This window comes from Tupaia chinensis, unplaced genomic scaffold (assembly GCF_000334495.1).
Source record: "Tupaia chinensis unplaced genomic scaffold, TupChi_1.0 Scaffold000010_1, whole genome shotgun sequence".
Taxonomy (NCBI): domain Eukaryota; kingdom Metazoa; phylum Chordata; class Mammalia; order Scandentia; family Tupaiidae; genus Tupaia; species Tupaia belangeri.
In genome coordinates, this window is record NW_006159440.1 from 209,587 (window position 1) to 224,080 (window position 14,494).

General features: G+C 51.4%; 2 protein-coding genes across 2 annotated transcripts in view; both read right to left on the minus strand.

Annotated features, from left to right (window-relative positions):
- Positions 1-14,494, minus strand: part of LOC102469613 (zinc finger protein 783) — a gene marked incomplete in the record, with an annotated part of 86,081 nt that overhangs the window by 11,837 nt on the left and 59,750 nt on the right.
- Positions 7,288-13,276, minus strand: ZNF212 (zinc finger protein 212). The gene is made up of 4 exons (XM_006139879.3): positions 12,375-13,276; positions 12,129-12,255; positions 10,600-10,689; positions 7,288-9,298 (listed from the first exon to the last, which is right to left on the minus strand). The coding sequence occupies exons 1-4, from the start codon at positions 12,702-12,704 to the stop codon at positions 8,436-8,438; spliced, it is 1,410 nt and encodes a 469-aa protein (XP_006139941.1). The 5' UTR covers positions 12,705-13,276; the 3' UTR covers positions 7,288-8,435.

The window sequence follows — 14,494 nt, forward strand, 5'->3', positions numbered from 1 at the left end:
GGGCGCCCCGGCCTGCAGCCAGACTCCGGCAGGCAGCAGCGACCCTCGGCCCAGCGGCCCGACCCCTCTCCAGGGTGCTGGGACTGGGAACCCGGCGTCCCTCGCGGAATCGGGAAGCGGGGCTCGCCCAGGAGCCGCTCAGATTTCGAGGTTCCGGAGAGAACCTCGGGGGAAGGTGGTCGGTGATCTCGACTTCCTATTTTAGCGCCTCCAGAGGGGCCTGAAGTGACTATTCGGTTGGGACGTATGCGTGCCCGGGGTCAACGACAGAGAAACTTTTTCATTTTCCACAACAAATTTAAAAACCTCAGAGGGAAATGTATTTTATTTGGCAGGGGGGTGGGGTGGGGGTGGCGGGGAGCGAGCCTGCCCTCCCCAGCTCTCGTTTTCCAGGATCTTAGCTTCAGGATCCTGGGGCTTCCTCCCCCGGGGCCTGCTCCCAAAGGATACCCTGCTCGGGCAACCTGGCAGCGCTCTCCGAGGCCCTCTCGGCCACACCCAGCCTTGGCTTGCCCTGGGCCACCGGCTGGGCAACCCCCTGTAGCTTTGGCCCCAGGACCGGGTCAAGGGAAGAGCAAATGAATGGCCAATCCCAGCCCTGGAGAATCTAGAACAAGCCACCCAATCTGGGATCCATTTCCCTCCTCTGTAATCCGACAAGCCTTAGTCTAGGAAATCGGAATTAACCACTGGATATAGTGAAATAAAACGTGCTGTATGCAGTTCAAGTTTTTTCTGCCTTTTCCGTAATGTCCATTCATCTTAGCCTGTCACACAAGGCAGCAGGGTTGTCGCACTAGAAATTCATTTGCAGTTGTGTGTGTGTTTGGGATTTTTGTTCTGCTGCTCAGTTGTTTTGTTTTGGCAGGAGAAAATTATTTCACAGAATATGTAATACGAACCAAACTGTGGTCAACTAACATAGTAAGAGCATAAAGAAACTGGCACCCAAGTAAGGTACACCTCTAGAACTTACAGGAGGATAGGGAGTGTTGAAAGAAACCAAAAAACATCACGGCTAGCTGATGGTTACCGGCGCGGGATCCCACATGGCCAGCTGCACAGTTGGACCCTGGACCTAGCAGCTGGAAAAACAGGCCAGGCCTAAAATCTCCAAAGGAAGGGCAGGCAGGTGGTGTGGTGGTTAAAGGTGCTGGTTTCCCACATGGCCAACCGTGGTTCTGGTCCTGGACCCAGTGGTTTGCTTTTTCGCTTTCCCTGTCTCTATCACTCTGGTCAAATTTTAAAAAATAATAACAAATGGAATTAAATAATTCTTTTTAAAAAAAAATCTCCAGAGGAGAGTGAAGAAAAGGGGAATTCAGCGTGCATATCCCTCCTGAGGATGCGTTCTCATTTTTTTCTTTTTCTCTCCTTGGTGAGCACACCCACCCTATGGCAAATTTTAAAAAAAAATTAACAAAAAATCAAATCACCATTTAGCATTATTCATTTTGGAAATTGTTGAAGTACTTCAATCTAAGAAGCAAATTGCAAATGTGTGCTGAATAAGAGCATCTGTAGGGTCTCATCAGGGGTCAGTCCCATGATTAAGGATTATAAGATACTGGTAAATTTTGACTTTATAAAATAATTTACCATCAAGCACACAGTCTGGAAAAGTAATTGGAAAGGGAAAAAAGTGTTTAACCAGCTCTGACCAGGAGAGAGTGCTACCAAGTTGGTCTTGGATTTTTGGAAAAAAATGTTTCTCTTAAGTCTGGTTCTTGAACCTCAGTGCGCCTCGCTGGCACAAACAGCATTTCTAGGTCTGAGGCTGGAAGGGGTGTGGGTATTCCATTTTTTTAAAAAAAGACCTTTATTAACAGGTATTTGCAGTTTGTTGACTTTTTTGAAAAGATCCAAGTTGTAAACTTTTATTACAAATTAAAAATGAAGTTCTTAAAAATCTCAACCTGATCTGATATGAAACAATTTAAAAGCCTTTAAAGATGTATTGAGAAAAAACAGGCTTTTAAAAAGAACAGCAGGCAGGGACCAGCAGGTGGTGTGGTGGTTAAGGCGCTGGACACTCCCACATGGCCAACAAGGGTTCGAGTCCTGAATCTGGCGGCTTGCTTTCTCACTTCCTCTCTGTTTCATTCTCACCCCTTCTGTCTCTCTGGTCAAATTAAAAATTAAATGAATGAATAAATAAAATAAAATAAATAATTATTTTTTTAAAGCATGAACAGCAGGCATTCCATTTCTAACTAGTTCTAGGAGAGTTGGTTCTACTGACCTGGAGACCACAGGTTAAGACCCTCTGCCTTGTTTTGTCCTATAGCACTTGTGCTTATCAGAGAGAGGGAGGGAGGATGGCTACTCCGCAATCCCTTCTCCATTCTTCTCTTGAGATTTTGGGCCTGTGCACACACAGGCTCAGCATGATTTTCAAGTTGCTGGATCTGGGATTCGAACCGTGCCACTGTCATATAGGATCCAGCTGCCTTTAACCACCATGCCATAGGCTAGCCCACCTCAGTGCCCTGTTGCTGTCACATACCTCCTATTCTCATTCTCTGATTTTATAAATAAATTTGCAATTCTATATACATAGATATACATATATATGTAAATGCCATATATGTGTACACACACACACACACACCCCTGTGTATATAACTTTAGGTTTCGGCTATAGGGTATATGTGCTTGCTGGAGAGAGACAGAGACAGAGGGTAAGTGAGAAATTACCCCAGGGGGATGGCCATGTCACAGTCCCTTTTGCATTCTCTTTCCAGGATTTTGGGCACACACGCACACATATCCAGCATCATTTTCAAGCTGCCAGGTCCAGGGCGTCAACCATGGTCAGCCATGCGGGAATCCAGTGCCTTAACTTCCACACTCCTGCTGTCCCCTTATATATTTTTATTTTTTTTTAAGAGAGAAATTTCTTTATATAGGACACGTGTGTTTGCCAGAAAGAGAGAGAAAGAGAAAGTCAGAAATTACCCCCTAGGGGGATGGCCACATGGCAATCCCTTCTCCTCCATTCTCCTCTGGGTCTTTGGCATGCGCCCAGTGAGTTTTAAGCCGCAGGTTCCAGGACTCAAACCACGGTCAACTACATGGGAGTCCAGCAACGTAACCATTCCACACCATCTGGCCATCTGCTGGTCCCTTCACCTTTATTAATCCATTTGGCTTTTTTTATGGGGGCTGAGGGGGGACAGATCTCTAGGGCCTAAAGCCCCAGGGTGAACTGATAGCACTAGATTTTTAAGGTTGAGGCTGGACCCTGGGGTAGCAAGTGACCCACCAAAGTGCAGGTCACTGAAGCAGCTGGTCATGTCCCTTGTTGCAGACAGGGTCCTCAGAGGCTGAGAGCCACCAAAGCTGCTCCTAGGATCACTCCAAGTGCTCAGGACACTCAAGTGAACTGTCCCCGCCACACTGTCCTCAGCCAAGAAGTAGGGGCAGCTCAGAGCATCCCTGTGCCCACCCTGCCCTCATGCAATCTGGGCATGTTATTTAATGAGTGGACCCACACCGAGTCAAAGATGTGAGGAGAGGCAGCCCCAAAGCATAACCAGCCCCTGCTCTGTGGGGCCTTCCAGAGTTCACGCAGCACTGAGCTCCCCGGACACTGTGCTCTCCAGCATCTGGTGAGCGCTGGGGTGCAAGCACGCCTGCTCGGGGCTGTGTAGCCGTCAGGACGTGGTCACTGGCCACCCTGGCTGCGCTTGCCCATTGCTCCCTTCCCAAGGCAGCCGCACTGGTCCGGACCTCACCGGCTCTTGGGCTCCCTCGAAAAGCTAGCAAATTACCTCATTAGAAAACCCCATGATGTAATCCCATTCCCAGGCTGGCTCAGGGGTTAATGGATCTAGGCTGACCAAGGTTTGAATTCTGGCCCAGAGGCTTGACAAACACTGTAGGTGAATTGCAAGCATGCCTCCAATCCTGATATGATGGAGAAAAGGTAAAGAAATTGTGGTGTGACCATGCCCCACTTAGGGTTGCTTTCTCTCTGGTACACACACACACACACACACACACACACACACACAAAGGGCACGCACCCTCTGGCAGTAAGAAAAAATGACATTAGGGACCAGCAGGTGATGTGGTGGTTAATGCGCTAGACTCCCACATGGCCGATCACAGTTCAAGTCCCAGACCGGGCAACTTGCATTCTCACTTTCCTTCTCTACCTCTCTGGTGAGCACAAATGCCCCGTAGCAAAACTAAATGAAAAAAAAAAAATTCCTACATTACAGCTAGAGTCAGGCCGTTCTAATGTTCAAAATCCCTCCACTTCCCATTACCAACTGAACAGTCGCAACAAGAGGTCAGGTTGTCCAAGCATTGGGCCCTGCACTAAAACGCTGGTTCCCGGTGGCCGCTGAAGGCCACTGGGAGGTTTGAACGATGCCCGTGTCCCAGTGTGCTCCATCCACCACAGCAACTCTCGGAGCAGAAAAGATGTAACGAGGCCGATTAGGTCACAGTGTAGTTCACGTGAGCGACAACTGGACCCTGGCAGAATATCAAGAAAACAGGCAAGGGTCGCTGTTTGGCACTCGTTTCCTCCCTGCATTGACTTACACCTTTCCAGCTGATCACCCCTTTCAGACGGCCCGTTCCCCATTTTCTCCTCAGCACTGAGCAGAGGTGTTCCGTGGAGACGGCAAGGAGCTAATTTCCTTGTGTGACTAGACAATGCCTCTCTGCGCAGTCCCCGACAGATGAGGCTAAAATGCAGACTCCGGTTCAGAGGGTCCAGGCCGGCACCCGGGAGCCCATCAGGTCGGGGGTGGGGGGTGGGGGTGGGGGGGGCTGTGGCACACACGGGAACTGAGAGCCCAGCCTTGACACTGGAGCTTACCTGCAGGGACGGCAGCACTCTGGGCCCAGCACGTGGGCTCTGAGGCAAGCTAGCCTGAGCTCTCAACACCTCCACCATGTGACCACTTCTCAGGCCTCCCACATCCCGAGTGTAAGCTGCATTACATACCACGTAGGTCACAGTGCCTTGGTTTTATGTGAACTTCAAAGAGCACCTTGCACACGCGTGCTCCACGGAGGTCAGCAGAGCAGCCCAGCGGCTCAACTCCATTACTTCCCTGCCAAGGACTGTGCTGGAGAACCAGACCCCGACTTGTACTCTGCTGTCTCCCCAGTGCAAGGAACAAGGCTGGTCACATTAAAACACACACTTGGGGGTGAAAACCATAAGGGATGGCAGGGGGAGGAGGGAGGGCATTCAGTGCAAAGGCTTGTGGGTAGGAAGACTGCAGTTCAGGAGGGAAGCCCCGGAGGTCCCCCACAGGTCCCCTTTCAAAAAACTAATAAAAAAAAAAAAAATTCCTACATTACAGCTAGAGTCAGGCCGTTCTAATGTTCAAAATCCCTCCACTTCCCATTACCAACTGAACAGTCGCAACAAGAGGTCAGGTTGTCCAAGCATTGGGCCCTGCACTAAAACGCTGGTTCCCGGTGGCCGCTGAAGGCCACTGGGAGGTTTGAACGATGCCCGTGTCCCAGTGTGCTCCATCCACCACAGCAACTCTCGGAGCAGAAAAGATGTAACGAGGCCGATTAGGTCACAGTGTAGTTCACGTGAGCGACAACTGGACCCTGGCAGAATATCAAGAAAACAGGCAAGGGTCGCTGTTTGGCACTCGTTTCCTCCCTGCATTGACTTACACCTTTCCAGCTGATCACCCCTTTCAGACGGCCCGTTCCCCATTTTCTCCTCAGCACTGAGCAGAGGTGTTCCGTGGAGACGGCAAGGAGCTAATTTCCTTGTGTGACTAGACAATGCCTCTCTGCGCAGTCCCCGACAGATGAGGCTAAAATGCAGACTCCGGTTCAGAGGGTCCAGGCCGGCACCCGGGAGCCCATCAGGTCGGGGGTGGGGGGTGGGGGTGGGGGGGGCTGTGGCACACACGGGAACTGAGAGCCCAGCCTTGACACTGGAGCTTACCTGCAGGGACGGCAGCACTCTGGGCCCAGCACGTGGGCTCTGAGGCAAGCTAGCCTGAGCTCTCAACACCTCCACCATGTGACCACTTCTCAGGCCTCCCACATCCCGAGTGTAAGCTGCATTACATACCACGTAGGTCACAGTGCCTTGGTTTTATGTGAACTTCAAAGAGCACCTTGCACACGCGTGCTCCACGGAGGTCAGCAGAGCAGCCCAGCGGCTCAACTCCATTACTTCCCTGCCAAGGACTGTGCTGGAGAACCAGACCCCGACTTGTACTCTGCTGTCTCCCCAGTGCAAGGAACAAGGCTGGTCACATTAAAACACACACTTGGGGGTGAAAACCATAAGGGATGGCAGGGGGAGGAGGGAGGGCATTCAGTGCAAAGGCTTGTGGGTAGGAAGACTGCAGTTCAGGAGGGAAGCCCCGGAGGTCCCCCACAGGTACTGAGGCTATGCAGCAGCTGGGATGACCTCCCTCAACGTTGCTTCTAAACTCCTCCGCCATAGGGCATGTGCCAGAGACAGAAACCAGGAGAGGGAGAAAGCACCCCACAGGATAGCATGGTCACCCCACAACCCCTCCTCCATCTCCTCCATGCTGTTGGGATTTGGGGCACGCGGCACACACACGTTGCTCAAGCTGCTACATGAACCACGTCCCTAACGTGCTAGGCCACAAGGGCAGACCCAGTTGTCGAGTACATTCTTGGTAGTGTCTTTAAGAGTATCCTTTGACTTCTAAATGGTCTCATTCTTGAAGTTGTTTTGTTAACTTTATTCATAGCAAGTGTGAGGGCGCACACACCAGCCCTCCACAGGGTGTCAATCATGATGTCCTTCCTCTGGCCATCAGATGCCGGACACTTGCGCACATGGCTGTTGTGTCTCAGGATGAGTGGACCCGGGATTTGAACTACGGTTCTTGCCACGTGGGACCTGTCTTCTCTCGAGCATGCACGAAGGATGCAGTCTGCAGGCATTCTCACAAAATGTTCCATGTACGTGCAGATTTAGCCCACGTCTCTGACATCATCCTCTTGACGCTGACCATCTCAGACCGTCCACGTGGCTACATGTCCACCTAAGCCAATGCTCCTTACTGCTGGATGGCAGCCCTCTGCGTACCTGCGCTGCCTCCCGATAACCACACCTAGACTGCCACCAGCTCTGCACCACTGCATGGAGGGAGGGCCCCTAGCTTTTTTCATCCCCGCCCTGTTCTCGTCTGGCCTAGATTTAAGCAAAAGCGCAGGTTGGGCTGGGCCTGCAGTCCTCTCTGTCATCACTCCAGGTCAAGGCAGCCTCCTAGACCCCAAAACATTCTCAACAAATAAAAAAAATCCAGTATAAACTTTTTTTTTTGCTAGTAGCAGGTTTTATTCTAGGCAACTGCAAATCACCCAAGGGGACATTAATATATGACCCAGGAACCCACTCCCATCCCCCAAACAGTGGGCAGGTGCCCAACTCTCCTGAGACAGCACGTGTGTGCCTCTCGTCTGCGACAGTCCACCCTAGACTGACTCTGGGAAGTGTACTCCAAGCAACCCCGAGTGAGGACAGTTATAACAGGAACTCAAATGACCAGTGGTACAAGCTGAACAATCATAGCAACGAAGTCATTTTCCACCCTGGGGCGACAGAACCACAGCAAGAATGAGGACGAGGGTGGGAAGGAGGGCATGGCGAGACCACAAACACCCGCCCACGACGGGGCTCTCAGCTCCTGTACAGAAATCTTTCTTCTCAGCAGGGGCTTTGGGGCCCACCTCCCCATTCTCTACCGCTTGGTCCTTCTCCGACAAGTGCCCCACGTGGGCAGCCCGGCACCATGAACCTTGCCCTCTGGCCTAAGTGTGGATGGGCTAAAAGAGCCCCAAAAACTAGTCCCTCCTAGAGGGTAGGCCCAGTCCCCATGTTAGGAACAACTTCTACAACTTGAAATTTAAAAAGCAGTGTTGGGCTATATCCTAAAAAAATCAACTAAAATCTAATCCTAAAAATGATTCATCAGAGCAGAGTAAGCATTTGTTTAAATTATTTCTACCTGTTACTAAGGAGGAACCTACAAAGAAGAAATGGAGGGTTATGCTTCCCGGCACTTTTCCATGCACCTGCTCACTCCTGCGGCCAGACCCTAACCCTGCAGGAAGGTATGAAACGCTGGGACGAGCCTGGAGCCAGCCACCAGTCCCTGCACGGTTAGACACCAAGCCCAGCCGACGAGTGTCAGCACAGATGGGAAAACCGGAGACTGAGGGGTGCGCGGAACACAGTGCCCTCAGCAGCCGGGCAAAGACAGGGAGGCCAGGCCTGGCCGCATCCTCTCCTGTGTGGTTTCAGGAAGCCTCTGGGCGTGGCTCGGTACTTGGTCAAGGGGAGGTGAACCAGAAGCAGCTCCCTTTAGGAAGCAGTCAGTCCCTGCTCTGCACATGGTCTCTTTGGGGGGACCAATGCCAACCCTCTCCGCCCCCCGAACGGGCGAGGGCCGGCACCCTTAAAGCAAACCATTGGGCTTTCTGGGCTCTGGGGCCAGCCCGCCCCGCTCCCGCAGGTGGATCTTCTGGTGCTGCAGGAGGTGCTGCTTCTGGATGAAGCTCTTCTCGCACTCGGTGCAGCTGTAGGGCCGTTCGCCCGTGTGGATGCGCTGGTGCCGCACCAGGTCGGATGGGTGGCTAAAGCTCTTGCCGCAGTAACCACAGATGAGGGAGCTCCGGCTTTTCCTCCAAGGGATGTGGCCAGGCAGGGCAACCAGGCTGTTGGGCGAGAACCTCTCCTGGATGCGCTGACCAGCACTGGGCCCCTCCTGCAGGTGGCAGCGCTGGTGGGTCACCAGGCTCACCTTGCAGCTGAAGCTCCTCAGGCACACGTTGCACTGGTGTAGCTTGGCCCTCTTGGACTGGGGTTTGAGCTGCGGCCTGGGTCTCGGGCTCTCTTCTGGCTCTGTGACCGGGTACGACTCCCACCCTGAGTGGCTCTGCAGGTGTGCAGCCAGCTGCTGCTTGTACCGGAAGGTGGCGTCACACACAGAACACTGGTAAGGGCCGGGACTGTCCCTTTCCAGCCTCAGGCCTTGACCTCGCTCCTGACCCAGCTGGACCTTCCTGTATGACTTCTGCTTCGAGGAGTAGCCCAGCTCTCTGCCATTGCCGGGGTCTCTACTGCCCTCCACGGGCTCTGCTAGGTTAGCGTCCCCAGGGCCTGACTCCAAGAAGAGAGAACAGCCCTGGCTAGCCCAGAGCTCGGCCTGCTCCGGGCTCAGGAAAGCCGGCTCTTGAACAATGCCTGAGAACTCCCCAGCGAGCTCCGCAGGGTCTTCCTGTGCATACTCTATCTCCTGCTTGATAATGACCCCGTCTGCTGCAAAAAGGAAGAAACAACAACAAAAAGATCACATTTTAACACCTTTGTTTTCTTCAGAACTGAACAAACATGTGATTTTCAAAAGGGTTCCAATCAAAGCACCCCAGGAACAAGTGAAGTAAGACAATCTGGAAAAGAGTGAGAATGACTAGGTTCCAAGACTTGTAAAAATTAAACCTTTATGGCCCAGCAAGTGGCATAGCAGTTAGGCACTGGACTCCTACATGGCCGACTGTGATTAGAGTCCAAGATCCAGTCACTTGAAACACACTGGGTGCAGGGACCAGCAATTAGCGTAATGGCTATGTTGCTGGACTCCCATGTAGTTGGCCATGGTTCAAGTCCCAAACCCGGTGGCTTAAACTCAGATCGGGCACACGTGTATGTGTGCCCAAGATCCCAAGAGGAGAATGGTGGAGAAGGGATTGCAGAGTGGCCATCCCCTCGGGGGACGATTTCTCGCTTTCAGTCTCTGTATCTCTGTCTTTCTGGCCAGCGCACATGCCCTATAGCAAAAACCTCTCAAAAAAAAAAAAAAGAAAGAAAGAAAGAAACGAAACACACTGGGCACACATACATATGTGCCCCTAAATTTCAAGAGAAGGGAAAATAGATTGCAGTATGGCCATCCCCCCCGGGGGGTGACCTCTCACTTTCCCTCTCACTGCTTCTGTCTGTCTGGTGAGCGTACGTATCCTACAGCAAAAACCTTAAAAAAAACAAAACAAAAAATGAATTAAACCTCTGTTCACACATAGATGTGCTGACTGAAAATCTGGATACATTACTCAAAGGTATAAATCATAGTTCTCTAAGCTTGTCTACAAACTTATACTTAATCCCTGCAAAAAAATGACAAAATACTCACTAACAATGACACCAATTTAAGGAGAGGGTTAAAATAACAACTTTTAATGATTAAAGAGAAACTAAACCTACAGGTTAAAATGAACCTTGTCCTGTTCTTCCTACATGTTCTCAAAGCAACCTGCTCAAAAATGTTTTCCTCCTGGGGCTCCAACCGGCCCACTCGGTAACCAACAGGCTTGCCTATCTCCACTCGGTACTCCGGTGTAGGGCACGAAGGAGTGTGACGAGGTCGCTAGCCTTTAAGGACCCCAGGTTGTAGGAGCTGAGACGTGTCCAATGAGTGATCTAATGACAGTCATAAAGGAGTCTGTAGCAGCACAGGCCGGGTACTCACGGTCAGCCCTGGCTGCCCCGCAGCAGGAAAGCTCACCACGGGCTGCAGGGAGCTGGAGGGGGTGTGGGGTAGGGGACACTCTGGAGCCACTCACCTGGGTGGGAGCCAGCAGGGCCTTCTTCCTCCAAGTCACCCAGCATCTCCGTGCCCAGATCCGCTTCTCCCTCTGGCTGGCCGAGGACCTCTGGGTTGGAATACAGTGTGAGCCCAGGGGAGAGGAAGAGCTCACTGCGCACGGGCAGCTGCCATGAAAGGCAGCCAGCGGCAGGGAGAGGACACTGCGACTTCAGAAGGCTGAAAGGCCACTGTTCGTGCCACTTCCTTCTAGTAGTTTGAGCCATCAGAAAAGGCTGGGCCATCCTAATGTGGGACTGACTGGGCCAGCTGCCACACCCGCAGCTTCTTCACGAGAGCCAGTCAGGCCACGGGGCCTGCCGTTCTCACCAGCATCACTACTGCTTCCCTCGTGCATGTGGCTCGAGTCTGGCCGATGCTCCCACAGGGCACCTAATCAGATCCTTGTTTAGGCACTGCCAGGCGAGGTAGGTACTGTGACTGACCAGGGACGGCCAGGAGGCCGGGCTGCAGTCACCCCTCAGATAGGTGCCCCCTTCTCACTGCTCCCTTCACACTGACAGTTTGTATCTTACCTTAAATTTGCCAGAGGGCACATGTGCTCTCCAGAGAGGGAAAGAATCCCAATGGGACATGGTCACACTGCAAACCCTTCTCCGTTTTTCCATCCTGTCAAGATTCCAGGAACCCACATACATACGCCACTGTGTTTTTCAAGTCACCAGAACTGGGATTCAAACTGCACAACACACCATGTAGGACCCAGCTCCCTGAATCCCTAGGCCACGGGGCTGGGCCCACACTGACCTTCTTGACACTCTTTAAAAAAAATCATGGACTTTGGTTTCAAAAGACTGTGTCTAGGGACCAGCGAGTGGAATAGTGGTTGAAGTGCTAGACTCCCATATGGCCAGTTCAAATCCCGGACCTGGCATCCTGAAAGTCATGCCAGGTTTGTGTGCATGTAAGCCCAAAATCCTGAGAGAATGGACGAGAAGGGACTATATAGCAAGGCTATCCGCACTGGAGGGGTGGTTTCTCACTTTCCTGCTCTCTCTCTGGCAAGCGCATACGCCCTATGGCTAAAACCTAAAAAAAGAAAGAAAGAAAGAAAAAAAAAACAAAAAAGAAAAAAAGGTGTGTCTTCCAAACAAAATGCATTTGTTACCTGATGACTTAATATTTTACGTATCTATGAAGATTTATGCCTATTAAGCAGCACTCCTACCAGCATGAAAAAATGCTGAGAACAAAATGACTGCAACTCCAAAAGCCAAGAAGCAGCTTCTAGAGGCTGCCCGCCTGGCCCAGGTACCAGGGACTTTCTCATCCAACGGTCTGGAACGTAACAAAATAAGGACGCCAGCCGTTTCAAGCACACTGCGTACAGCGACATCTTACGCACTAGTAGGTGTTACTGAGAACCGACTGTGTGACCGCTAAAAGACACCAAGGCACGATGCAGACGTTCCCCAAAGTCCCTGTCAGGGCGAGGACCTGGAGCCTCGGGCAGCAGTCTAATGGCTGGCCCAGAACGAGGAGACTCACTCAGAGAGACCAGCGTCTCATAGTTGCTCTGCATCACGTTTCTGTACAGCTCCTTCTGCCAGTCCTCCAGGTTCTCCCACTCCTGCTCAGAGAAACCGATGTCATCGTTCTCCAGTGACCCAGACACCTGAAATCACAAATAGCACTTGCTCACAGTCAGGAAGGAAAAGGCAGCAATTTAGAATCCGAGATAAAAAAGGGCTGGGCTCCCCTTCTCGCCTAACTCTGACTCTTCAATGGGGCTACCTGGGCCTCCTCCTTGCTGTCTGGGGGCAGCCGCAGGATCCAGAAGTTCCTGTCGCGTAGCAGGTTCTCCACGTTCTCCAGCCGCCTCTGCAGCAGCCCGTACTCCTGCAGCAGCGTCCCCAGCACGGCCCACTTGCCCTCCAGCTGGTTGCACAGCTCCATGGCCGTCTTCTCGCAGTCGGCCAGCTTCTTCTCTGCCGTGCCGGCACGGCCCTCCAAGCTCTGCAGCCGGGCGGCCTGGGAGTCCAGCCTCTTCTCCACCGCCTGCAGGGCGGTCACCACCGTCCACAGTGAGATCTCTGCGGTCTGAACATAGGAGCTTTTCTCCATTGCTTGTGAAGGAGGTGTGGGAGGAGTTAAAGGTGAAGAACGTCGTTTTCTCCTGTGCTGAAGGATCAACCATACAAAGTCATTTCTTTCTTTTTTTGGGTTGGTTCTCAGTGTTTTGTTTTGTTTTTAATTTTAAGACTTTTTTGTACATCATTTCCGATAAAGCACTTTACTTTGTTGGGTCTGTCAAGTGCTTCTTCCCTTAGCCCCGACCTGCCCTCTACTATTCACTTCCCCCTTACAGACCCGGCACCTACACTCGGCCTTCCTGTTATCGCTCTTTCAGATCTTTCCATTTCTGTCAGAGTGCAGACGTTCTGTATATATTGAGCAGGGAGACAAAGTGTTTTCTAGACATCAAATAAAGAAAGCAACATTCAAATCCAGGAGTCCTCATGCTACCAAGTTTCTTCTTAAAAAACAAAAACAAAAACAAAAATTCGGATCAGTAGGCGGCCTGGAGGTTAAAGAGGCGGGATCCCAAAAGACTGCCTAGTTCAAATCATGTAACTGAGTTGCTTAAAAATGCATGCATGGGACCAGCAGCTGGCGTAGTAGCTATGTCGCTAGACTCCCAAGTAGTCGACCACGGTTCGCGTTCCGGACCCAGTGACTTAAACTCACACCAGGCACATGTGCATGTGTGCCCAAGATCCCCAGAGGAGAATGGAAGAGAAGGGACTGCGGTGTGGTCATCACCCCAGGGGGTTATTTCTCACTTTCTGTCTCTGTGTCTTTCTGGCCAGCACATGTGCCCTACAGCAAAAGCCTCCCCCTACCCCCCCGCAAAAAAGAGGAAAATAAACATGCATACATGCCCAAAATTCCGAGAGAAGCGATTAAGGCACAGTCACCAGCCCCCACCTCCCCCACCCCATCTGTATTTCTCAGATGAGTGCACCTTTATGGCAAAATTTAAGAAAAATCAATTTATTCTGATACAGAAAGTGTATTTTTTTTCCTCCTTTTTTTAAAAAGTTTTTTTACTATAGCACATGTGTGATCTACAGAAACAGAGAGACAGAAAGCAAGAAATCACCCTCCAGGGAGGATGGCCATGCTGCAATCCCTTCTCCTCCATTCTTCTCTTGGGATTTGGGGCACTTATGCACACATGAGTGGCCTGGGTTTTAAGCTGCTAGCTCCAGAACTCAAATCGTGGTCCACTATGTGGAAGTCCAGTGATGAAACCATTATGCCACCTACAGGTCCTGAAAGTATGTTTACTTTGTGGTAACTTGGGAACAGGTTGAAAAAATAGATACAATTATGTAAAATATCACCACATAGGGCCAGCAGATGGTGTGGAGGTTTAAAGCAGTTAGGCCCTATACGGCCTACTGTGCAGTTCGAGTCCTGGACCTGGCAGGATGAGAAACATGCTGAGGACATGTGTGTGCATGCCCAAAATCCCGAAAGGAGAATGGAGAAATAAGCTGTCCAAATCTTGGTCTATCTCTTGTACTTTTAAAATCTTTTATGTTTCTGAACAAAATTGAAATCACCATCCGTTCCATAAGCTGCATTTCACACACGATGAATGACGTCCTCCACTACGCTGCCTCCACGCGCCTGAGCTCATAGGTGATCTTGTCACCCTGGCTGAAAACCTTCCAAAGAGGGAACCAGCAGTTAGCGTAATGGCTATGTTGCTGGACTCCCACGTAGTCGACCGCGGTTCGTGTCCCCCGGACCCAGTGGCTTAAAACTCACGCCAGGCGCATGTGCGTGCGTGCCCAAGATCCCGAGAGGAGAATGGAGGAGAAGGGATTGCGGCGTGACCATCCCCC